The 27,561-nt window shown below is 38.1% G+C and overlaps 1 protein-coding gene across 3 annotated transcripts in view; it reads left to right on the top strand.

Moving 5' to 3' along the window:
* The window catches only part of NTRK2 (neurotrophic receptor tyrosine kinase 2), a 193,797-nt gene that overhangs the window by 107,485 nt on the left and 58,751 nt on the right, over positions 1-27,561 (top strand). For all 3 annotated transcript variants that reach the window (XM_041480766.1, XM_041480767.1, XM_041480771.1), the window contains one exon: positions 6,931-7,119. In XM_041480766.1, coding sequence (XP_041336700.1) covers positions 6,931-7,119 — 189 coding nt within the window. The remainder of the gene's footprint in view (positions 1-6,930; positions 7,120-27,561) is intronic.

Raw genomic sequence — 27,561 nt, 5'->3', positions numbered from 1 at the left:
TGTAGAGGAGCTAGGCATTTGAAATAAGTTTTCCTACAAGATGAACATGTGTTTTAGGGAAAAGGCATCTTGACACCTAGAAATTTGGTACTGCAAAGCTAAATAACATACCTGTTATTTCATTAGATTCAAAGTTATGCATTACTTAAATTATTCCATATGGGAATGAAGATAATCCAACAATGTAGATCATTTGCTCTGTATGAAAGTAGTACAGTGACAATCAAACAATTAGGCTTCTTCTGAAGCTGCAACAAATAAGAAAAAGTTAAACATTGACTTTTTACATGAAAACAAAGGCAAAATACCTTTTATCCTTCATCACCCAAACAAAACAATTCACCATTGAATTGGTCTAATTTCATCATGATTTTTGAACTGATTTTTCCAGTTTGTTTTGCAATAGTTGCAAGTGAACAGATTCCTAAGGATTGTTTCTGGAGTTTAAACCCTGCTTTTCCACTCTCCTTTGAGAGACCTTCAAGAAGCCTACTTACTTTTGTTATTCAGAAAATGTTAGAAGCGCATGCTGGTGAGAACAGAGGTGTTTGTCTGCTGGATGTGAGGATGTTCTCCAGCACTCTGTTTGGGTTCTTCTGACTTCCTGGGAGCATCCTCTTGGATGGGAACTGAACTTCTTGGGCAGTGTCAAAAGGTTTTTCTCATCTCATATGTCAAGAAGCAACAGAGTACAAGCTTAAACAAGCACTGGTGGGTGTAAATCAGTTAAACAGATTGATGATACCTGTCAGAAGATGTGAAATTGTTTATCCTTTAAACACTAAAGCCTGGCAAGCCTCAGTTTTCTGAGTCACAGACTTAATGTGTAACAGTGTGGGTTTTGGCTCAGTGTACTGTTCCAGGGTAGAAGGACACGCACTCTTTGATCTGAGAAGAGCAATATTATTTAGCAGGGTGGACTCAGGTATAATACTTTTTAGGGTGATCTTGTGAGGTTTTTTCACCACAATAAAGGAGGTTTAACCCCCTAATACTCATTTTGCAACTGCATGTGGCAGTGACTGTAGAGATGGCTACACAAAGACTAAGACTAATGGCTGCTGTCTGGGAAGCTGGCAGGGATGGGGATATGAGACAGGAAAGGTCAGTTAGAAGGTGGGTAGAGGCAAGATGTGCTATTGCTCCACACAGCTGAACTGCTGACAAAACTTGGGAGTGCCTTGCCTTGGGCTTTCCCTTGTTACAAGCATTAGCAACTGCAAAGCAAAGACCATAGTTTTAGTAAGTCCACTCTAGATTTGCAGAACAATCTGACTTCACTTTGAACATCTGTACCAAGCAAAGCAAGATTTAACTTGTTTCTCTTCAGAAGCATATTCAGTCTTCTTTTGATAGGTTGGTTGGTGGTTTGGTTTGGTTTTGGGTTTTTTTCTTGAGTTCTGTTTACATCTTTTAATTCAATTCCCTGTATATAACATACTGCATTTTTAGAGACCAATAGTATAAAATATTTTTTCTATAATTGCATTTCTTTCTATTGTCCTGGCTTTCTTGTTCAGTCTAACAGTATTGGTACCACGTTTGGTACCACCATTTCTGAACATGGAAATACAAAGGAATATTTGAAGTAAAACTTAGCACCTTAGTCAGGAAAAAAGTGTGCCAAGCTGTGATTGATTACTTGTCTTCGAAAGGGAGTAAAATATAAGATCATGATTTTTAGAATAAAGCTGAAAAGGTGCTTCTTCTGGTGAGAAAGTTGGCTCTTGTTTTGATAAGAGGAAAAATTGAATATCTGCTCTTGCTGAAGCATAAAACTTTCATTTCAATCATGCAGAAAATATAAAAATGTACAGCAAACATGGGAATCTCACAGGACAAGAAATCTTGTGTAATTGCTTTTCAGAACAATGTATTTAACTAGTGAAAAAATGCATCCCTCCCAAAAGGAAAAAAGGAGAAGATTCTGTATAGCCTTGGAATTTAGTAGAGGTGCTGACTGATGTGACATACTTTCACTGTTGTGCTTTTAACTTGACAGTGTTCTGTTACCAGGTCTTAGCACAGACTGATCCCTGTTCCTAGGGGAGCTAAGAGCCAATGCTAGAGAAGGTCCATTGAGAAACCATCCTAGGAATCAACATAATTTTTCATGGAAGGAACAATATTTATTAAGGCATCACAGCACAAAATTGTCTCTATAAATGCTGCTTTTTACATGACGTGCTTCTTAACAGTTGAGTAAGTAGATGCATCCTTGCAAATGCACAACTCCAACCACAAAGCTAAAATCAAGGTGGGTTTTGTGGTATTTTATTGCCCCTATTTTCTTCCAGTGTGCCTGAGCTATTAGTAGGGACTTTGGGACAACTGGAGTGATGTGTGTTGCACAGAAAAGTGTCGTGCAAAAGTAGCTCCAACAAATAGCAGTGTAGCATGCATGTTAAAACTGCATTAAATCTGATGGTGATAGGAGTATAATGAACCATAGAATAGAGTCATAGAATGGCTTGGGTTGGAAGGGACCTTAAAGGTTCACCCAGTTCCTAGTGTCCATACCATGGGCAGAGACACCTTTCAGCTAGACTAGCCTGGCCTTGAAAAATTCCAGGGATGGGGCATCCACAGCTTCTCTGGGCAACCTTTTCCAGTGCCTCACCACCCTCACAGCAAAGAATTTCTTCCTAATATCTAATTTAATCCTGCTCTCTTTCAGTTTGAAGCCATTGCCCCTAGTCCTGTCACTGCATGCTCTTGTAAATAGTTTTGCTCCATCTTTCTTATAGGCTCCCTTCAGGTACTGGAAGGATACAATGAAGTCACCCTGAAGCCTTCTCTTTTGCAGGCTGCACAATCCCAATTTTCTTAGCTTTTCCTGTCATGAAAGGCTGTACACATTAATAATGAATCTCCTTTGCCTGTTCAAAAATAGGAGCTTACCTAGAAAATAATAGAATTAAATTTTGTTTCTTAACCTAGGGAAACTCAATTTTTTTGGCACCACCAAGGTAAAGTGCAGTGCAGACATACACTGTTCAAAGGATATCACAGTTCTTCTTGGGATGTGCAGTATGTGAAGTTTGCTCTTTCTGCCTTTCCCCATATTTTGTGTTGAGGAAAATTCCCCACCCAGCTGTTGGAGGCATTTTGGTTTTATTGTAGCTCATCAGTTTCAAATATAATTGGTTTTCTTACATGTCGCAACTTTCTTAGAGAGCTGCTAGGCTTTTTTTGTACACAAGAGGAATTTTTCTTGAGCCTAGGTGATGCAGAATGGATAAGTCTTTAGCTTAATATCAAATAGAAGAGAAATTCGTCACTGTGGTGGATAGCCCACATCTTCCCCAAAGCGGAGTACAGATACTTGTCTGGCTCCAACCTGTCTTCTTAAGAAAAATTGTCTAAAAGTGAAATCAAGGGAAGATTCTGGGCAGCAGACTGGTAGAAGGTCTCTGGAGTCTTCTGAAAAGCTTAAGCCAGCTGTGAATCAGTTCTTGGCAATAGCTATTGACAACAGATAACCCATGACTTTCACTCCAACCTACTATATTTTGTCTAAAATTTTCAGATTTCAGATGTAAAACAAAGAGCAGATTTTATCAAAACCAGAGGCAGGTGTAGGTGACTGAGTGTAATTACCATACTTGTTCTACCTTTGACAAGTAATTCTGTGACCATATTTCATGTGGATGAAACCACACTCCAAGGTGCTCCAAGAAATTGTCCTTCATTTTGAGCACAGAACCCATTCAGAAAAGGACAGCTCTCATTTTCTGTTAGCACAGGTGATAGTCTCATCTTGCATCCTAGAAATGCTTTTACATTACTTGAATATCATAGCCAGCTGCATAGCTGGCTGGTCTATAGCTGTAATGTGGCCTAGTGCACTCAAATAATTAAATGTAACTTTTTGATTAGTAGAATGAGTAGATAGTCTAGCAAATAAACAAGTGTGGAAATGGTCTATGTAAAAGTTTGCTTATATTGATAAAAAAGTCAGGAAAAGGGAAGTTTGAAATGATGTGAACTCGTCTGCTTCTGATACACAAAAAATTCCATCTGAGGGATTCTAATTGTCTTAATTAGAGAAGAACTAGACAGGGAATAAGATTTTGAATGCAAACAACTATTCACATAAAGCATTGTGTGAGATGTTGCTAATAACAGGGATCACAGAGTGATATAGCAACAAGGTTCCTAGAATTGAATTGTCCTTAAACCGTTTTGTACTGTCAGGAATTGACATGAAGGTCACCTTATTTTCCGGGTTTCCCTCACCTACATCAGAGAGCTGTATATACTTGGAACCTACTTCATTACACACAAAAGACTAGCTTTTACCAGCAAACCTAATTGAGTAGATTTACAGAACAGCTGTCTACTTTTCACCTGCAGCACTTTGCGGTTTATACTGGTTGAAAATAGTAGTTCACCCTACAAAATTGGATCTTGAAGTATTGCAGAAATTATTCAATGAATAGACTGAGTCCCTTAGTCGTTATCCCACTTTAACATCTAGAAATGTGTAATGGTCACTTTTCCTTGCCATCACGGCATGTATGTTGGAAGCAAACAATGGTAAAAGAGCCTCCTCCTGTGCAGCAGAGAACAGCCAGACTGAAAAGGCCTTAAAGACATGTATCTATTATGTTTCAGAGTGGACAGAATTTCCCTGTTTGCTGTGAGAGAAGGGATTTGATCCTCATACAAAAGTATATTAGTATAAAAGTATTTTGTTTTCACAAGAAAGTATTAAACAGCCTGGTTTTTTTATGTGGCAAATAGAAATTCAGAAAGTTTATAGATGTAAGGATGGTGTCTACCAAAAACTGAATGCAGCTTTAAATGGGTAACACTCCAAATGTTTGTGCAAACAACTCTTATGCATATGAAAAATGTGTTGTGACTTAACATAAGTATTGGCTGTGCCATCTGAGTGGCCCATTCCCACAATTTGTTAGGCTCTGCCCTTCATTACAGAATTTTTTACCAAAAATTCTTTATCCTGGCATCTTTCCCAGTAGAGTCAATCATGTGAGGATCTGAGTGATCAGTAATGACAAAACCAGCCTTGGTATGAGTATTTCACTTGATAAATTGCAAAGATCTAGGCTTTACTTACATTTGTCAACAGTGACTTTCCCATGAAGTGCCAGGTATTTGAAAAATTACTTCTAGTGTTTCAGGCTGGGGGGGAAGCACTTTTTCAAACTATGAGAACATTTCCCTCATGCACCATTAAACCAACTGGAGAGAAAGAAAAGCAGGATGGGGGTGTGAATATACTTACATCTCGAAATATAGGGTTGAATAGCCACATGCCAGGATATTTAAGTTTTATGGCTGTGAGCCCTGATGTATAATGATTAATTAGTTTTCTTAATGATACAGTGAGTTACAGAAGAGCAGGAGTTTCTTTAAAGCTGCCTTTTCTTTGCTGTGCTTGGGACTGTCCTTTTTCTCATCTGGTTCTTCAGCTGTGTGTCTGCTACGGTGGATCCCACCTGTCTTCTCTCATGTCCTCAGTAATGTGCATACAGGACCTGCTGGTGGCCCTGCTGGTCTCTCCTCTGCATTTCCTATCTCTCCTGCAGACACAGCTGCCATCTACGTGCCTGGTTACTCAGCTCTGTCTTACCTCTACAGTGTGCCTTCTGTCCTTGTCTAAAACTATCTGGGAGTCCAGCATGTTGCAATTGGGCGACTTGGAGTAAAAACAGTTTTTTATTGTCCTCAAGGTCTTCTCTTCTGCCCCCTTTTTCACGGGGACATTTGCTCAAGCTGTTGCTGCTGCCCAAAGGCTAAATGCAGTTGGCTAAAGATGCTGTTTCAGAATAGGCACTTCCAGAGGGTGATTTTTTCAATCTGTTTCTAGCATTGTCTTTTGATTGTTACAATTAAAATATGTGAATGTCATCCCAAAAAACCTTAGTTAATGTGGATGGAGAATGAAGTGAAATATGTGTGATCTCTGCTGTCCCTTGAGTAAGGACATTATGCAAAACATCTTTGTTGCTTAAGGGTGCTTCTGGTTTTCTAAAACTGGAAGAAGTAATGTGGAATTTAAGTGACAGGGTTAGATGTCAAGAGTTCGAATGTTATCTGTGCTGATTTGCTGTTAGTTCAAAGGCTCCTGCAGTTCACAGAAGTGGGACACTGTGCTAAGCAGGATATTTTTTTAAAATCCATTTACAAGGTTTTGTCTGCGTGGCACTTTCATTAAAAATACAAAGCATGGAGTGAAAACAAAACAAAAACTATCACTGAATTACCGTTCACAATAGACCTTTTTCTGGAAGGTGACTGGATTCATATATGGACTGGGGAGCCAGAAGGATGTGCCCCTGGATAGGATGAGCCTCTCTGCAGTAGCTTCAGGTTTTGCTCCTCTACTCCTCTCAGCATCTTCTCTGTACCTCTGGAACTATGCAAATTGTCCCCTGGATTTTTGCCCTGAACTGTGTTTCTTTCAGAAATTAGCAGCTTCCCACATCGGGATGAACTCATTTGCTCAGTGTCTTTTGTCTTGTTGTAATGCCAGGTAGGGCAGGCATTCCCTGGATTTGTGATGTTACTGCTGTGTGCTTCAAGTAGGGCATAAGGTAAAAAAGTTAATGTGCATATTCCATTGCTTATTTCTGAGAATGACAAAATTATTTCAACAAGTTTTGAGATATTGCACAGTGACAGACTGTGCTGAACACTGACATTTACTCCAGGTGATGTACCAGTACAAAAACTTGTTTTGATTCCAATTCCTAATGGACAAAAAACCACTGTTCTCCATCTGCACCCAGAGGTACAAAATTTTTGAAATAAGATCAACAAGCCACACAAAGAGAGTTGCTAACTGTAGGAATGGAGGACAACTGGCCAAAACTTAAAAAAAAATAAGAAAACATAAATTACTCATGTGAGCGAAGAGAACCATACACTGGGTTACAAGAAAATCTTTGTTTCTAACTCTAGGTCCTTCTTCAGTCATCAGCAATGACGACGACTCAGCCAGTCCCCTCCACCACATCTCAAATGGCAGTAACACTCCGTCTTCTTCTGAGGGGGGTCCTGATGCAGTCATCATTGGGATGACAAAGATTCCTGTCATTGAAAATCCACAGTATTTTGGAATTACCAACAGTCAGCTCAAGCCAGATACCTGTAAGTACAAACAACTCTCTGTGTTTCAATCATTCATTTTACCTGTGTAAATGTTGTGGCCCCTTAACAGAACCAGCATAACAAAATACTCTAAATTCCTGGGAGTGGAACGGTGGGGTTAAAATGTGTGCTATTTACTAAAGGTACATGGGATGAACTGCTTTACCTCTGTCTAAGCCAAATTCAGCCCTTGTGACAAGGCAATGAAGTGAGCAGTGTTGTGCTCAAACCCCGATCCATATTTCATCAAAGTTACTGGTAGCCTTTCCATTGATTTCAGTGGTCTTTGGCCAGTCCTGTGCACTGAATGTATTCTTGGGAGAAAATAGATCTTGGATCAGAAGCAAAAAAGTCAGTATTGTTACATGTGCACTACTTTTAAATTGATCATATCAACATCACCAGATCATATAATGATATCATATTATTATAACCTAACTTTCAAATCTGGGTATTTGTAAAGTTGTAAAAATTGTAAGGGTTAAAACTTCAGTTCTTATAATGTCCTTGTACAAATCAACCTCCACAGACAGAAATCGTTTTAAATGTCTAAAAGTAGAGCAGAAGAGAAGGTTGCATGATGGACAATATGTATCCCATACAAATTCTTTCATGTTCAGTTAATAGCAAGTGGAATGTGAAAAAATATGAAGAGTTAAATATATTGAACTATGAACTATTTAGTTTTTTAACTAAATATGAAGAGTTAAAAAAAAATCACTTACTTCAGATGCTACTTTTCAAACATAGTAATAGTTTCAGAGTTGAACATGTGAAATGCTGGGGTTTGAACCAGTGATTAGCATTAATGTACACAACTGAAAAAATACATAAAAGATATTGTGATAAATAGTAACTGCACAGCTTACTATTTCTCATCAGGACATTAAGTTCTCTAAGTGTTTCAGAGAAGGTTGTTCTGAAGTGTCACTGGAAATCTCAGTTGTTTCTCTGGGAAGTCAGCCTAGAGTTTCCCAGTATAATTAGTGAGCACTGGGTTTGCAGCTAAAGGACACTACATCCTCTCTGTATCCTGCCCTGAAAGATATCACTTTCTAGCACAAACTGTAGTATAGGGGCTTACTGTAAAGGTTGGAAGCCTTTGCCCCCAACTTTACAAAATTTAAATGCTGTAACAAAAATCCTTTTTGACCTGTGCATGGCAGTGTGCATGCATGACATGAATGCACAACTTCTAACACAGTAAAAAAAGACTGATGCTGAACTACCCACTTACCTTGTGAGTATTAATGCTTATTTAGATCCAGATTGTTACACTAAGCACAGTCCCGAAGGATGGTCTATCTTCTTATTGTACATCCCTGATGTTCAATACTACAGCTTTTTTGTGTGGCGCTATTTTGTGGCTAGAAATGCTGTATTACCTCTTCTACCAGCAGATAACAATCTGAATATTCTGACCCAGCATATGCAGTGAGATCACAAGGCAATCACTGAACTGGTGACACATGATCAGCATGAGAAAAACATTATACAGATGCATTCTGATTAGAACACTAATTCTTGTGAAAAATCGAAGCTGCTAAAGAGTCATAAATGGGCAGCATCCCTAGTAGTGCTCTTTATGCTTTTAAATATGAGGCTACTGTATCTCTGTTCCCAGGTGCACTAGACAACTTTTTAATTCTTTAAATAAACACCAGTAACTGCGGAGTTTTTAACATCAGCATTAATGTTGAAACAACATACCTGCTGTTCTGGGGAAAAAACACAAACTAAAATAAAATACAGAATTCTCTCACATTTAGTAAACTGCACATTAAGTACAGGCATATTAAATCATAGCTGACTTGTGTTAAGTAGATCCTGATCCTAAAAATACATAAGTCTGTATTTGGTTTTCTGTGCTGCAATGAAACCCACATGGTGTCAGGGAAATTAATCACAGTACATGAAGTTCAGTTGGTATATAAATGCTTGCAGGATATGCTTCAGGACTTTGCTGTGGTGCTCTGGGGAGGTTTGAGGGGTTCATTGTCTGCATTCTGCCACATTGCCACTGTAGTCCCATTCTTTGTGTTTTGGTTGTGGGGTGGTGGTGGTGGTTTTGCTTTAGCAGAGAGAATCAGGTAAACTATGGCAGTGTATAAACCAAGGCAGATTTGTTCTACCACACTGAACATATATCCAATAACAAAGTGTAATTAAATTGTCTTGGGCAAAAATGGGCTTCCCAGATATAATGTCACATATGCTCTTTCCTTCTTTCTCAGCTGTTTATTATTACAGAGCTGTACTTGTCCTTTCTTAACCTGCCAACTTCTTCCTGACTGTGTATATCTGGTATTTATAAAACTCTAACCTAAGTACTTTTGTACCTTGTTCCTGTATAGAATAATGCCAGCTCCAAATGTCATATGGTTTCTCATCTCCAGCAAGATAGTTAACAATTTTGTTTATTTCCTATCTGATCTGAGTTCCATTGTTCACCAGCATTAAACGCAACAATAACTGACAGTCGTGCTGGAAAAGGTACTTCTGTATTTAGTGTATATTGGTCTGTGGAAGGAGGTGAGACATCAAGCTAGGTGCAACTGTATGCAGATTGTATTATAGTTTTCACAGAAATGAAGCAATACTTTTGCTCTTAGTAGTAAGTGAAACTTCTTTTTTATTACGTAATTAGGTCACATTTTGACTTATCTACAGGAAACCATTTCTGAATACAGTGTATCAAGCCTCATTGCAGAGAATTAGCAGTGCGTGTGTTTAAAAGAAAATTTAGAAGTTTATTACAATCAATGTCATTTGAAATCCCATCACTGTATCTTGTAATTTGGTCCTTTCATTACTGAATAACTAAATCCAAAGAGTGATGACATCTAAAGAGTTTGTCTCAGGTTAAAAGTTACAGCACTTTCATCCTCTTAAGATGCAGCATTCAGGATGGGAAAAGCAAACCGGTGAAGACCAAAGACCCATCAGCTCCAGTGCTCACTCAGAGGGACTGCATTTCTGTCATTTCAGCACAACACTTGTCTCTACCTTTCACTGATGTTACAGTAGAAGATTCCATCTCCCAAGTGGGATTGGCTGATATTTGCTGCTTAACTACCAGCATTTCTCATCAGCTCATTCAGCATATATCTGTCTGACATGCTATCCCAGACCTCCTGGCTTTTCCTTTCCATATCATGTTCTGTTGCTTGATGCTGGCTGGTGGATTCATCTGCCACTCTAATACCTCGAATATTTTCACCTTGAAATGATACAGTCTGAGGTACCAGAATTCTTGGCTCCTTTTTGCATGAAAGCAGAAGGTATTTCTCATTTGTCAGTTCTTGTCAGATAGTGAAAATTCTGATTTCAGATGGGTGAGAAAGAGCCAGAAGCCTGGACATGCTACAGTGCTCTTTGCTGTTAAGCCGTTATAAGCCAGGTGCTGGTGTGTCCACCTGCAAACCTCTTGCCTGAGCATTACCAACAAGATTCAGCAGTTCATGTTGAAAATTGAGGCATAACTTTGTAGTGAAGTAATATCACCAGGTCCATGAACCTTGCATGGATATCAAATCTTGGAAGATTTTTTTCTCCTGAAATCAGCTGGACAGTATAATATCTTGGGAACATAAATCCTAACCTTTACTAGATGGTTAGCTTCACAAATCTTATAAGTTGTCACAAACTCTAAGATATTTGAGATTTTAATTAATATTATGGTATTTTAAAAACTAATCCTCTACACCTCTTCACGGAAATTTTAGTTGTTGAAGTTATCAGCCAAGACTGCCAGATCAGTTGAAAGAGGACAGAAGAAACAAAATCATTTTGCCAAGGAACAGCTATGGACTTTCTTCATCACTTAACTTGCCCAGCACTTGGAATATATTAGTCCATTACTGCTAGATTTCTATGATTAATGGTGGAAATGCAGTCTGTAAATAACGTGGTTGTGTTGGTAGAAATGTGAAAAGCCAAACCTCAGGAGAGGTCACAAAATGTCAGTGGAAGTGCCCAGGCTGAGATTTTTAGGGCAGAACTTGGATAAGAAATTTCTTGCAGGTGGTTTTGGGATTTTTGAGAATTAAACTGGTCTTTGAGCCGTACCTTAGTAACTCCCAAGCCCTGCACCACAAAGTCACTGTGGTTGTTTGGGTGCTACTGAAAGGAAGGTTAGAGTTTTAATGAAGAGCTCACAGTTTTTGCAAGCTCACAGTTTCAGGCCCCCTATAGTGGAGAAATAGCTGCACTGACATCAGTTTGCACCTCCCAGCTAATCTGTACTTGCCACTCACTCAGTTTTGTCAATTTCATTGATTTCAGTGTTGGAAAAGAGCGTACTGTACTGGGCAGGCTTATTGATTAGTCAAGGAATGGTTTAGTGGCAAGATGTTTTCAGTGACTGGCCTTATAAATAGCTATTGCATTTCAGATGATATGGTGTGGATTGTGACTTTCATATGGGAAATTTGGGTATATTCTGTATTTCTGCATTTTCAGATTCTGTTCTTTCAAGTGTAGGAGTCTGAATATGCAGTTTAGATAATAGCTATATTACTTCTAGCTGGCTTCCATTACAGAAGCTGATTACAAATTGGCAGAAATAATTTTTCTAAAATAATTTTTATTTATTTTGCTGATCTGAAAAAATTAATTTAGCCCATAGTTCCAGTTCCAGAGTAAATTGCTGATTGCATGTGCAGTGCTAATTTTAAAGGCAGAAGTTTTCAGAGCACCCCTCTGAACACAGAACTTTTCAATTTGTGCTTAAGAATTTTTGCATTTTAGGGATTGTTGCATCATTTAGTTAAGGGTGACCTCAATCTTCTTCTGACCTTACTTGTTCTTGAACTATATATTTCTTTTTAACATAAGCATAGGCAGATTTTGTGTGCTAGTGCTCTGCTTCAGTCCACCATCTTCTTTAATGAGTTTTGAGGAAGAAAAGAAATAGGACAGTTATTCTTATGATTTTATCATGACTCCCATAGTACAGGACTTTTTTTTGTTTGTTTTTAAAACCATCGGGCTTGGATTCTGGTGACTATGTCAGATTTCATTTTTGGATGAAAAAAAATCTGAAGAAAAATTTCAGAATATAAGGCAGACCCCAGCAGCCTAAGAAAACAGAAAAAAAAATCTGGATTTTTTTTGCTCTTTTGTTTATTATATAATTTTTTGGTATATTCATTACATTCTTTTTAAAAGTCAGCTTTGATTATTTTGGAGCATTTGAACAGAGCAGAAGCATAGGAGTGGGCAGAGCTGGCCCTTCTCTTTCACTGTGGGGAGACAGCCCTGTCACAGCCACCAGAGCTAGACATTTGGGCCCACTGAGTTGCAGAAGGGTGCAGCTAGTTGTAGTTCAACCCCCTGTCGTTTTTCACAGCTCTGACTACTCACACCTTAAAAGGCAGTCTGGCTACTCTTAATTTTGAAGCATGTTGGCAACCTTCTTCCTAACCCTTGGATCAATATCAGTGAGTCATTCAATACAAAAAAAGACGTAGTTGTCTGTATTTCCAGGGTAGGTGCAACAAAAGGAGGAGCTGTGATCACCTGGTCTGTATTTGTCAGGCATCCTTGTCTCAGGAGCCCCACAGCAGAGCCTGGCACCAGCACATGTTTCTTTGCTGGGTGCTCAAGCTTCACTGCCAGGCAGGGACATGACACTCTCGTGAAACAAAAGCTGCTGGTAAAAATAAAATTCACCAGAGAGTTTCTGTGCTGCAGGGACCTGGCAGGTCTCTTATGCAGAGCAGCGTATTTGTCTGTTTCTGGGTGCTGCTCGTCCTGCACAGGTAGTGTCCTTTGGAAAGTAGCAATGCACAAAATACAGACTGCCTGCTGTGGGTTGTCTCCATCTGACTTTATTCCAGGCTGTGTCTGTCACCTGCACTTTCCTACAGTCCTGAGGAATAGGAGCAATTTTTGGCTAACATTATAAGGGAAAAATTAATCAAGTTGGTCCCTGTGCACAGAAGGATTGCCCAAGACAAACAAACACTCTGAGCATTTCCATCTCTTTTAAAAGGCTTTTATATTTGAGTGACTACAAAAAAGGGGCTGCTGTAGTGTTTTCTTAGCCAGCTAAGCCCTGAGGCTGGGGATTTTCCATCAACTCCCAAAACTTGCAGAGCTGAAAATTTATAAGCAGCTCATTTTCCTATAAAAGACACTATGACCTCAGCAACCAGAATGCAGAGGAGCAAAACTGATGAATCTTAGGGAAATCCAGACTGGGAAGAAAAACCTCTCTGTCCAAGCTGAACTTGTTATTCCTGGCATTCGTTGTTAGTTGTGATTGTGAGGTTTAACAAGGCACTCACTTTGGACTCTTCAGATGCTGAAAACTAAGAAAACTTTACATGCTGAAAGACAGGCATGGATGAGGTGTATAAAATATATTTACTTATTGTCCTGATTCTACTGCTTGTTTTATTCTGGAGATATTTTATTGGCTGAATAAGGATATAAAGATATATGAAGTTTTATGTTATTATTTTGACTAAATATGTTTGTACTTTGACTGCATGTTTTAATCCCTGATTGCAATCACATTTAAAATGTGTGTCTTTACAGTTGTTCATCAAGTCACAGGTGTGTCAGAAATGTCTGTTGTATATATCAGTGGTGTATTTCCATTAGTTGCCTTTGACTTTTTTTTTTTAACTGGGTAAGAGGTTTTTCTCCCAGACCATAGCCTTCTGAGTCTCAAATATTTTTCCCAAGAATGTGGTCACGTATTTCCTTTGCCCAACTAATAAAATGTAATAGGGAATAAATGCGTTTTAGGGAAATTAGATACTTTTATTCCTTCTGCTCATTCTAAGACTTAATAAACCTGCATTTTTTTGTTTTCCAATCAGATGGATGAATTCTCCGGTAGGCAGAAGGCTTCAACTTGAAAAGTGTGGGATTTTACCTCATTAAATTTCAGAATTTGAAAGGACAGCTTATACTTTTCCTCTTTTAGTGTTGAGGTGAACCCATAGAATCACTTTTTTCCCCAGGATATAACCATTTTTGTTAGTCTTGATCTGTCCTTGAAGTCCATTTATGTCTAATCAAAAAAAGAAGATATCATGCTCTCTGCAAAATATTTGCATTTCATCACACAGAATATTGTTCTGTGACCCAGATTATTCAGTAAAATATTTTCACTGAAATCCAGATGCTGGAAATGCAACTGCAAGAAAGAACAGCTTTGACTCTGATCTCTGTTTTGTGGATAACGTAAGTGTTTTACAACCTGGAAATAACAGCACATGAAACATACTTCAGGGTAAATAGCAGATGTTACAAGAACATCTGAGCAAAGAAGATCCAAAGTATGCATTTCAACTACATAATATGAGTCAAGACAGTATGAAAGATACACCCTCAATGAAGTGTCCAGTGTCAAAATTTAGCTGAAGCCTTAAATAAAAGCTTTAAATTGCTTAAATTTGTCAGGTAGACTTCAGATAAGAACACTGGTTTTTCTCAGCAGAGCACTGAAGTATACTGTCTACATCAAGCCCAACTATGGGTTTCAGTCACAGAGCTCATTTTATGAAAGATAAGTGAAATTAAACACATGTTCAAACATTCTTTGCAATTAGAGAGAATTATTACTCAAGGTGAAGAAACCCAATGTGGTGCTTTTACTGCAGTGTAGTCTCCATGATATTGCCACATTCAGTTTATCATTTGATAAAATATCTGTATCAGAAATACATATAGTGTTTTGTCACCAGAACACCTATCTAAATCTGTAATACGTAAATGACAAATAATAATTTATATTCTAATGATTAAGTTATGCTTTAAAGACTCTGCAAACTAGATTCTGTGGGTGGTGATTTTATATACAGAAACCTTAATGGGTAGTACTTAAACTGAAGGGGAAAAAAGAAGATAATCTGTTCTGAAAACACCCCTGTCATGAGCCTATGCATGGGAGTGGGATTTGGCCTTGGATTTATTTCTTTGTGTTAGTGAAAGTTGGCTAAATGAGAAGCACACATCCCAGGGAAGTAAGAATAAAATGAGAAATTTTAAATCTGAGAAATACTTAAGTATGAGAAAGTTAGAAACAAATAACTTTGTAGACAAAAGTATTTCATAAACCCTGCTTCTAATATTCTTGAATTCATTACCAAGCAAGTTGCATCATTATTCAGAAAAATGTTTTTGTAAAAATGCAGTTAGGACTGAGCATGAACTCAACTAAGGATCAACTCTGGGAGAAAATTATCAGGAATAAAGATACCCATAGTAAGCATTGGTTAAGACAGAGTAGTATTTATTGCAGTTACAGTGTGATGAGCCATATTGTTTTTCAGCTGTGTGTAACATCTTCACTGCTCTCGCCAGCGGCTGTCTCTCAGCAATTAAGGCTGTTGGTGCTTTTAGACTGACATTTTAGAGAAGTTTAGCAGTTTGTGTCCTGCAGAACCATGTGGTTGGCTTTGCAAGTCTGCAGATCTGCTGCAGGCAGGGAGGCCTGGATGGCCTGTTAGGCCTGCAGCCATCAGAACTCTGAATATATGCATGCCCCTCATGATTCTGTGTGTGATTGGGGCAGTATTGACTTGCACAGCAGCTCGGACCCAGCAGGAGTTCACCTGCTCAGTGTTGTTCCTCCTTTTCCAACATAATTTGTACTCTGGCTACTAAATTCTACCAGGGACCTGCTTTCCCCCTGCATCCCACTGGAGATGAATATGAGTGCTAGGTTGCAGAAAGCTTGAGCTTTCAGCTGCTCTTGGATGGTTAATGTCCCAAAGCCTTTTTGTTCTGCAGCCTGTGCAGCTTGATTATCATCTGTTGTGAGAAGTCTTTCCCAGCAAAAATGCCACTGAGGTTCATAAAGTTTAAGTATGTTAATTTTGGTTTTGACAGGTTTTGCTGGGGAGCTCCTCAATGTCTCAGACTTCTCTGCATCTGTTTTACAAGCATAGGGTAGACCAGCAACAAGATGAACCTAACAGACATTTAAAATTTTATCAGAGATAAAATAATAATAATTATTTAATAATAAAAATCCAGTTGGTAATATTATTAAGTAATCTGTAATGTTCTTAAAATATTTTTTGTCAGCATTAGCTTGTTAATAAACTTCTAAATAGGCTTTCATGTTCTACAACATCAGCTGTGGAAAAAATGCAATTTTTTTTTTTTCTCAGTGGAAGATGTTTAATTAATATGCCCATTTTAATTTAGATATATATTCTATATAGTAAAGTACCTGAGTTCAGCATTTTTGAGTCATATAAAAAGTAGGATTATGTGAGTAGACAATTCTGGGAGCGTATTTCCATCATTCGTCAACAGTTAAAATGTATTTTATCATCATTTTTTAGAGCTCTCCCTTTCTCTCTTGCCCTTAAGCTAGTTTCCTTTTGATTTGTTGGACAGAAGCGAGAACACCTTTCGTTACCCTCTGCTTTCTTGGTTAAGGATGCTGAAGGGACCTCCACTTACTGGGAAATGTCTGAGGGACACAAGGAGAGACAGGCAGTCCTTGAGCTCAGTAGCATTTTGCAGTGAGGGTTGTAGTGGCTTTCTCAGCCTGTGATTGAGCAGAACATTCCACAGAGGGTGGGCTATTGATCTTCAAATGTCGGAATGTGGAGTGAATTATGAGGCATACAGATCTGGTATGAGGTGAACACTGGACTGGTCTTATCTCTAGTCCATCCACACCCGTAATAATTGAAGACTATTATTTGCAGACTGTGAGGGACTTACTAGGATTGAAGTACAAAACTCCTGAAAATACATGTCAAATAAGCTAAATCAAAATGCTGCAACGAGGTCTGAAATTCTTAAAAGTTCTCTGGACAAAACATTGTGCCATACCTATGGCTAGCAACTTGCCTGTTAGCTTTGGGGGCCAATTTGACAATTAAATGGAAAATGTATTGTATGGGAGCGGTTTTTTCATTTATAAAAAATATGTAGTGTATACATATCAGTTATTTCCTGTTTCTCTATATTGCAACATATGTCTGTCTCTAATAGTCTCTAATACTAATACTCTCTCTAGGGAATTTTTTTTTTCAATTTCTGCAGTTGAGGGTATCTAAATTCCATTTTCAGGTGTCAGCTAGTCCACTGAAACAGCATTCAGGTGCTAAATAAAACTAAGCAACTGGTTTTCTAAGGAGCCATAAATGACTTCAAAGTGTAAAGTCTGGTCAATAGAATTCAGAGGTTTAGTCAAATTAGTACTATGGGAAATTCCAGTAAATTATTGCTTCACCTTTAGCTACCTAAATGCCTTTGAAAACTGGTTGTTGGAAACTGCTGAAAGTCAGTAGTTGCACAGGCTGAAGGAAAAGGCTGCAAGAGGATGCCTTGAGCAGCTCTGAACTGTATTGGATAGTTGGAATCTGAGTTAAGAAGATGGGAAGCAAAGCGGTTTTCAGAGATGCCTTCCTTCTTTCCTGCTCCCACCTTGGTTTATTTCCCATCAAACAGTAAAGTAGGAATGGAAAATGGGGTGGCTGTCTCCATCATGTTATTAATTATTCCCAAGACTGGATAGAAACTAAATCTTACTTCATACAATCTCCAGTTTATATAATTTTGAAGGAAAGACAGATTTGACAGAATTTTCTACTGCCATTATGAATACTTCCTTGAGCCAGGGCTTCAGCTAGAAACTTTCTGAAATAAAGCTATTTCCAGACAGCAACTCTTATTTCTGACTGTTGCTGATGATTTCTCTAGATGGTTTGGTTTTGTTTAGGCTTTTTTGGTTTGGTTTAGGCTTTCTTTCAAGTTTTTAAGTTTTTTTTTTTTTTTTTTTTTTTTTTTTTTTTTTTTTTTTTTTTTTTTTTGGTGCCCACATCTTGGAAGGCCTGTGGCTGCTTTAACAAAAAACCCCCAGGAAATATCTGGAAACAATACCCATCAAGTGCAACATGTTCCACACAAAGTAGGAACAGAAAAAGGGAGAAACAAATGGATAAGAACAAGAACCTCAGCTTCAGCTTTTGGCAGAGAAAACACAATAATTACGTGTCTGATTTGTTCCAACCACTTTGCAGGAGGACATGATTTATCCTGTCCCTGTTTTATCCTCATCAGAAGAAAAGCAACAGTTTTGCAGTATTTGCAGACTCCACTCAAGGAAGTTGAGACTGAAATAGCAATGGGATTGCCTTCAGACAGAAATGCATTGACCTGCCTATGCAGGAAAGCTTGAAAAGCTCCTTCTTGGGTGGTAAAGAACAAGAGAAAAGCTTATATGCTAATTCTCCAACCTCTGATTTGGAAGTACCTTGTTACACACTATTGTGTTCTAATGGGTTTGTGGTGCTTTGGTCCATGAAGTTCACTTGTGCAATGGCAGGTGTGCAAAGGTGCTGTATAATAGGGTAAGAATGAAATTATTTGTATTATCATTGTCCAGCAATACCATTCCTGCTTATGTTGATGGTAAATTCTCACTTCATTTTGCATACTTCATCTACTCACTTCAGGAATGGACAAATTGCTACAGTGGATCACAGTGGTAACTCTTCTAGTACCTGAAAATGGCAGTATCTATTAGAAACCTTTCTTCAAAATAAGCATCCAATAAACCTTAAGTTGTGTATTTCTTTCAAGTCTTCTAACACCTAGAGATTGGCTAATGCTCGGTGACACATTGATGTCCTTTTGTAAATACTAACCCCGTCTAATAAACAAGCAGATATTCCCTAATTACTATGTAACACCTTCCCTGACATTAACAGCGACATATTTATATCCTTCTATGGCTGCAACGCTCAGGACCAGGAGAGCAGAGAAGAGAGATCAGAAGCAGCTGTAAGGCCAAAGGGTCAGAGATCACCCACAGCCATTGCAACAGAGAGCTGGTGCTCATCTGTCCTGGTAGGTAATGATGTATTAGGAAGATCAGGGATGATTGGTGTCCTGCACTCAATGCAATCACAGCCTTTAGTTCTGCCCCAAGGGCTCTGAACCCCCACAGCATTCACAAAGTGAATGGCACTTGGAGAAGTGGCAATGGAGGAGGGCACCCCGTCTGTAGCAGAACAAGCAGAGGCAAGTTTGCAGTCCCTCAACTTCGGCGGCCCAGGGCTGACTGCAGGGCTGACTTCAAGTCACATCAGTTCTGTGGCCACTGCTGGGCAGGGCGAATTAGTGGGCTGGACTCCTTCAGATGCCATAGCCAACCCCAGCATGAAGGTCAAAAGCTCTGTGCTCAACTCAGCCTGGCAAGAAAGGACCTTTTGGCCTTGTGCCTACCCCTGGGAGGACACGTCAGTGCATTTTTTCAGTGAGGTGTAGTTTCAGACGCAGTAAATCACAGTTCTCATCCAGAAGATGTGGTATAGGAGCACAGACTTAAGACTCAGATTCACAGAGAACTCCTTGGAGAACACATTTCCTTTTTGTCTTAGTTTTTTTACCTGAAGAGGAAGATGACTATTTCCCAACTTGCTAAAGGCTTTTGCATTATGCATTCTAATGTAGCATATATCCTTGCTGGAAATGGTTTCCCACATTTACCATGAGGTTGAATTGCACTTTAAAGTTACAGTTTTTTGCCTCTTTTCATGGCAGCATTTTAGAGAACCCTGAAATTGTAGCATACTGAGGAATAAACACAGTGCAAAACAGAGAGTATCTTTTAGAAATCATAGAATCATTAAGATTGGAAAAAAACATGCAAGATCATTAAGTCCAACTTCTGACTGAATGAGAAAGATGAGAAGATTAAACTTTTCTTTGCAGTGATAGCTTTCCTCAAGAGGCCCAATCCAGAATTGATTTCCCATTTTAACCAACATGAGTCTTCCTGCCTATTGATCTCTGTGTGTTTTGAGATTGGCCTCAGCGTCTGAAACAGGGTTGTGGTAAATGGCAACATTAAACAAACTGGTAAGAGATTTATTCTGGACTGGTAGGTTTCTTTTTTTGACTGCAAGACAAAGTATTTTCAAGACAGAGCAAAGCACGCAGGTGTTCACTGCTCCTGCAAAAGACAGCCTTGCCATCTCAACTTTGCAGGTTGTGTTTATTGACAGAACATGTACACAGTAATACATACAGCATTTTCTATGGGAAAAACACATAAAAGCATTGTGTGTTTTTTATAACAATGGAGAGAAAGTGTACAGAGAAATGCTTGGGTTTTTTTTTTTTTTTTTTTTTTTTTTTTTTTTTTTTTTTTTTTTTTTTTTTTTTTTTTTTTTTGTTTTTTTTGGTTTTTTTTTTTTTTTTTGGTCTCCTCTTGGGATTGAGTTCCTGCCTCTGTGTGCCATAGTTATTTTTCATCATATAAAAAGAACTGCCCACCCACAGCGAGCTCTTGGCCTCATCAGACCAGTCATACATCCCATACAGATGTCTGCAAAAGCTTTTAAGAAACATTGTTATGCTTTCTGTGGTGTTTCTCTATGGGTATACTATATACAATCATGCATGTTAAAATCCATACTATTCATTAGCTAAAGCATCTCAAGAGATGAGTTTTCATTTTTAAGAAAGAAGAACAATTATTTGAATGGAAATGTAGTCTCAGGAAAGATATCAAACCTAGGTTTAAATCTTTTCTAGATAAGGAAAGGAAATCCTGGTACACAAGCTAGGATATAAACTCTCCATGATCACAAGCTGCCCATTATTCCCTACTCTGCTTACTGGTTGAAATTCTGAGAGGCTGTATCTGTGCAGACCTGGACTTCGAGTTTTGCATGGCATATTATCTTTCTGGGTAGTCAGTCTAAGGCAGCCGTAGATCAAAGCCTATTTGAACATATTCAAACCAAACCCAGATACTACTGTTCTTTGTATTTGGAATTAGCTTTTGGATTGTTGCTTTTAAGTAAATTAATGAGCCATTTAATACTGTGCAAGCTAAGCATTTCTGCATTCTGATACACTTGAATTATTGAGATTATTTGCGTGTGTTGTTAAGTTGTGCAAGCTGTAGGAGGACTGTAAGTAAAACCACACTTTTGAACAGTTACTGTGATCTAGAGAAGGTTGATAGTTCGATTCATATGACACAATAGTTTCTTCTCCCTGCCTCTTCAACCCAGTGAAAGGTGGGGGAGCAAAGCGTCAGGGAAAAATAATGTAAAGACTTATGAAATGAACCCCGTACATTAATGCAAAAATATGAAGTATGCTATTACATTTTTTGGCAAAATTATGGAACAAAAGAAAGTCAATGGGAACTCGAACATTTTGCTTATTACCTTTAACAGGCAGCTGCTGCATATGGGCAGAACATAGTATATGTCTTTAGGCTTTGCTACAGGAAATAATGCCCATGTTGCAAATATGGAGAAAAATTCTTATCTTTAGATGCCATTTAAGCCAGCAAGCACATTAAGGTTGATCCTGGTGTCATAAATATAAACTGCAAGAAACAATTACTGAGAAAACTAATTAGACTGGACAAAACTGAACCAACATCACAAAGACGCAGCAGACATAAATCATGCTCAGACAATAGGGAAAGGAAAATACAAAATCCTATGACTTGCACCCAAGCAATAACCAGAGAGGGCTAAGAAGTGGCACTCTAGGAGACAGCAAAATCTACAGATCTTCCACTCCCAAACAGAAAGAAGGAAGGAGAGGATGGGGGAGGGAACAGGAAATAAAAGATAAGCAAGACAAAGGGTAGGCCTGTTGTCAGTTTACTGTGATGAAGCCAATGTTTTCCAGCTGTACTTATTCAAACTTAACATAATTACAATCACTACCTACCTTGTTCTCCATGGTTTCAGGATTAGGATTAAGAGAGCAAAATGATTTAGGAAAGTAGTCTCTGCTTTTGATACATTACCTGACTTGTTAAACACACAATGTTTGATTAAGGATTGTCTAATTGTCTTTAACCAGGCCAGTGGCTTCATTAGGTTTTCCAGTTTTGCTATGTTTCATCCCAACAGCGGACTAGGCCAGTCAGGTTGAGAAGGGAATTTACCCACACTCCTCTGTACCCCAAGTGAAGAGAACTGGAGGTTGGTGTGCCAGGGTATTGTAACTGTGGCTTTAAGTTTGTTGACTTGCTTTCATAGCTTTTAAACTGATTTTATTGCTTCTCTATATGCTTCTCTATATGTGCAGAGGCATTGCATTATGGTCATAATTATAAATATCTCAGATATTTGGGGAGTGTGAAAGGATCAATAGAATACAAGACAAAAAACAAAAACCTCTTCTACGTCACTCTTTATTTCTGTATCAGCCTGTGCCACCCACCTCCAGGCCCCAGCTTCTACTTATGCTGCTGGAGATACAAGGAGGAAGATTGCTAGGATGCTGGGAGAAGGGAAATGTAACAGCAGTGCATGTGATTATCAAAGAATCTGGGTATTTAAGAGGTGTCCTAATTTACACTGGCTGCTGAAAAGCTGAAGACCTATTCTTCAGATTTTCCTTTACTAGGACTATTGATATAACAGCACCATCCTTACTGAAGATGAGATGGCCCATCATAATCAAAACGCTGAGTTCTAGCACAAAAATACTGTTGCATGCAAAACTTTTGCTATTCCAAAGGCTTGGTACATAGACAAGTCTTTGCAGTACCATAGGAATTAAAATGCAGAATTCCTCTTTCATTATTATCATTTTGCCCATCCTGGGAGAGATTTTCAGAGCAATGTCTTTTAAGTCACAGAACTCAGATCAGAATGTAAAGTTTGTCAACTGGGAGTCCACATTGGTAGAATGAGGAAAATAATCAGTGGAGCAATGTGCTCCACAGTGTGCCTGAATCCTGCACAGCTTCTGTGTGAGACTGGCAGCCAGTTCTACATCTGATGGCAGCCTTGAAAGTGTGGTTCCTCCATCATAATGCAAAGTGAGATGCAGCCTTTACCAACCACCTTGTACTGCCAGAATAATATAGCTTTTACTGAATTATTCCATCTTCAGTAAAAGTCCTTCCCCTCCAGAGCTCCAGTAGTAGCTGAAATTTTAAATGCACAGAAGTAAAGCTGTTCAAAAATAGAATTTTCCTCCCATGGGAGATTTCAGCATTTTGAGATTATTTGCTGCTTTAAAATATAACAGAAAGCACAGAGAACTTGGTTCAATTTTGTTTCAAGTTTCAACTTGAACTGCTGAAACAGAAAAATACAATCTTCAATAAAATTTAAACAAGTTGGTATTTTAATTTTTTTTTAATATTTCAATTTGTGAAAATAATTCAAAAATGTGGGTAAGAGTGTTTTTGTGTGTTCTTGTCTGGGGGAGGGGAAGGATTTTTCCACTTTGGAATGTTAAATTTGTTTCTTTGTTTTAGAAAGCAAAAAGGTAACTCAAAATCACCAAATATTCTAAACTTTATTTTACATCATTAATATTTTTTAATGATTTTTTTTACTAGCTTTATGCTGGAATTAATAGGAATCCAAATGTTGAATGTCCTGACCAATATTTAATTAATATTAGTATATTTTCTTTCATTCCTACATCTGTTTCCATTAATTTTCTTGTTGAACTTATCTGATAAGGGACTCTAAAAGACAAAAAGTTGTATGTTACTGCAAGTGATATCCAACAAGTCCAAACCTTATTAGATTAAAAGGTGAAACTCCACTGAAGTCAATGGAGCTTTAAATGTTGGTACCAGAAAATGTGACCTGTGGAATGCACTTGCACAATCATATTTTGAATGCTTTTCATTCTCATAACAGACATTACTAAAGGAGTCTATTTTCAAACACTTTTGCATATATTATTTTAAAAACCCATTTGATCAGAGAGGTCAAAAGCTCTTCTCACAACCATAGGGAGTCCATGGAAATTTCGGCTTTCTGAAGTACCACAGGTATTGAACAGCATTAAAATATTTATTTTTTTTTTTGGTTTTTCTTTTTAACCATGCTTTTTTTTAATCATGAATCAAAAGTGGTGGAATTTAATTATTTTTTGATTGGAAGGGCAAGCACTCCAGCAGGAAAAATGCCACATTAAAATCAGATTACTTCCAACTAGTCCATTAAAAAAATTCCCCTAGTGAAATGGCCTCATCCCTGTTTGCTTTGTATCACTAATGTCATGCTATAATATCATTTTTATACTGTGTTTCTGGCAATTTTCAGTATTATCCACACAGAAAATAGATTGCAGATCTCCTACAAAAGCTCAGTGTTTTTCCTATTTGGCTGTACAGTAAAGCTGGAGTTTTCCCTCCTTGCCTATGTTGATATTTTTCCTTAAAAATAGAAAATAATGAAATTACTTAGTATTATTTCCATACATTACTTTAGAGTCCCATGGTCCAGACAAGACCTCACTGTGCAAAACACTAGGGACTCTGCAGGTGCACATAACCCTTGCCTGAAGAGCTTTTGGGCTATGGCCCCACTCCTGTAACCTGGAGCTGCTTGGTTGTCCAGTGGGCAGGTTACAGACCTGGGGCTTCATGTACAGGGTGAGGAACGGGGAAAGGATTGCTTGTCCTGCCTGTTTGAGCAGGGAGTCCCAGTGATTAAATCCTTTGCCTTAGATTACACTGGAAATCTGTGTTTGACCCTGAGGTGGAAGCCAGATATCCTGTGTGGCACTCTCATCCCCTGACCTATCCGTTCTTGCTCCCCACTGTCATGTTGGCTTCCAGCGCAGAAACTTCTAACCAAGGAATTTTCCATTGAGTTCTGCTGCTGATGAGTTTCTTTCTCACCAATAGGTGGAAACTGACAGCCCGGTTTCTCAGGTGACACAAGGAACGGTTCTGCCATCCCAAATGAGGCAGGAAAAACATCACGCAGAACAAGGAATTTTCCATAAGAAACTGTACCATAGCAACTGAAAAAGACGTTGAAGCACATTACACTTTCTCAGCTTGTTGCAACCTGTGCTTTGATGCAACAGGACATCAGAAAAGTGAAGACTTGGGTTTTTTGTTTTTCTTTTCCTCACTTATTTCTTTGGCCAGGAGAGTGATTGTTTTAACTGGTGCTGCTCGGTTATAATGAATTTATTGCAAAATTATGTAACCTTTCCACATCCGTCTCCAAAATCTCTGCCAGAGCTTATGTTCTGGCATGCATTGTCATGCTATAGCTGGGGAGGGAGAGGGAACTACATCTGCAAACTTCCATAAGAGATCACAAGCTTCTGAAATTATAGGACAACTAACAAAATAGGTTGCAGAAATGTTTCCCACAGGCACAGCTGTGCAATATGTGGCATTAAAATAAAGTTGAGTCATTAAGAAGTAGTGATATAGAAGCTAGCAAAGGTTTCTGTCTTTTTTTTCTAAACACATCCCAGATATAATCATATCTGTCTAGTGTAAAAGAAAAAAAATCACTGTGCAGAAAAAAGTGGCTTGTGTTGGTTTGGATATGGACAAATTCTTTCTGTACTAGGCATAGTATTTATGTAAAATGTTGCATAAAATCTTTAAAGGAATTTTTTGCAGGACAGATGTTTATCTTCCTGAGCAGGTATAAAACACTGTTAAGAGTGAAGAAACATGAATTAACAGGACCTAAAATGTTTAAGTGAGAAAATAGGGGAATACCTGTCTAGCACTACTAATTACCTGAGGTCTAGAGATCCCCTTTCTTTTGAACAGCAGCAGTTTAGTCATCTTCCTTTTTTTTCTATTTTTTTTAGAGTTCATACTGCACCCTGCCTGTATTTTATCTCTCCCCTGTGTTCCTTCTCATTAAACTCCACAATGTGGATCATTCTCCTCTCCTGTATATCTGCAGATATTAATTACTGAGTGGAAAACTGCAGCACGTAGCACATTTTCTATGTGTGTACTCTCTTCTTATTCAGACTCACAACTTGTTCAGTTTTGAAGGTATGTCTGTGGTAAGACATCCCTTGTTTCTGTGAGACTGTGTTTCAGGTTCCCCTCAATGTCAGTGACAAGTCTGTCACCGATTTGGGAATGTTATGTCAGAATCCTGAAGAACTGAACTTGAACTGGACTTGAACTAAAAATGCTGGAGCAGGATTTGTCACAGCTGTGCTTACCTAGGTCTTCCAGCAAGGTCTTTATGTGAAAGCACCGTACTTTTTTGGACAGTAGCAAGGATAATGCAGATTTTTTTCAACCTGCTTCCTTGTAGCTACTGTCCTAGCTTTCAATTTAGTAAATTATGGAGGAAAATATCTTTTAAAATAGTATTGAGATTTTACCTAATAATGTTTTTCCGATGTTTAGCTAGAATAGCCCTCATTAGGATTCAATTTACCATTTTCCCCAGTTTCCACAACAACTGGCATTTCAAAAGCCTACTTGGCACAGTATGAAGGCAAATGATACCCATAGCCCCTGTTCAGAAATCTTCATTAGTTTACATCTATGAAGGTGTGGAAAGAGAGCTATTGCAAGTAGTCTTGAAGTGCTGGTTGTGGCATGTTAATCCACAAGGACCTGTTTATTTTTATGGAGGATAGTACATAAAATACTGTAAACTAACAGCATAAAGACCGGAATAAGCAAAGAAGTAGGGCACAGCTAGCAGCAGACCTCACATTTTCCTTTGTTCATGGCAAGTTTTTTTTCTTTCTTTTTTTTTTTTTTTTTTTAATGTGTCTTAAATTAGGGGATGCTTAAATTAGGGGCTTCTTAATTGCTTTCTTCAGCAGTTTTTCTTTGTGACAGTTAATCTGGAAGATCCCCACTTGCTTTCCCAGCTCACATTTTGTAAGTGAGGATTACTTTCATGGCATACAAGACAAATCTGAATGCAATGAAGGAGAAATTGTATTGTTTTAAAATATTTTTTTCTGAATGTATTGCTGATTTGTTTTATTTTTGAGTGCATTATAATACACTTCAAGTAGGCCAGAATCAGTAAAATTACAAGAAAGTATTTATTGCAGTCAAACTCATATCTGAAGATTTCCCAGTTGAGATTTTGAACCTAAGATGGCAGTTTGTGCCATTGTTTTCAAAATATACCAAGTAAGAATCTTGATGAATACATAACTTATGCTTTATAACTTTGTGACACTATTCAGGTAGAATATTTTAAAAATTCCCACTACTATTATGAAGCAGCTAGGTATGCATTTCTGGCCTTGTTTTCATGGTGGGGAAACAGTCATATAGGGATTCATTCAGCAGAAACCTCATAAGAGTTGTTTGCCAAAATGCTTATGATAAATACCTTTTAATCTCTGTGTGTGTGTGTGTGTGTGTGTGTGTGTGTGTGTGTATGTGTGTGTGCCTGTGTATCTAGTCTTCAGAAACAAATAATGTTGTCTCTGTGTAGTTTCTCTGTAAGGAAAAATGAAAATCAGTAATAGTTATTTTTGCAGTTAGAGCCTGTTATATTCTTGGAACATATGGCTGAATTACCATTCTCTTACTGAAGAAAATGTTACAAGAAGGGAAGAAAAAATATGACAAGCAATGTTGAAAGCAATGCACTTTAGTTAGTTTAGTTAGTTTAGAAAGTTAGTTTAGAGTTGTACATGGGAAAACAATAGAAAAACTAGCCAACAAACCTTGGCATCGGTTTATAAATAATAATGTTCGCTTCTGAC

This window comes from Pyrgilauda ruficollis, unplaced genomic scaffold (assembly GCF_017590135.1).
Source record: "Pyrgilauda ruficollis isolate IOZ18807 unplaced genomic scaffold, ASM1759013v1 scaffold53, whole genome shotgun sequence".
Classification (NCBI taxonomy): domain Eukaryota; kingdom Metazoa; phylum Chordata; class Aves; order Passeriformes; family Passeridae; genus Pyrgilauda; species Pyrgilauda ruficollis.
Note: the sequence above shows the minus strand (reverse complement) of the source record. Positions and strands in the feature narration are given on the sequence as shown.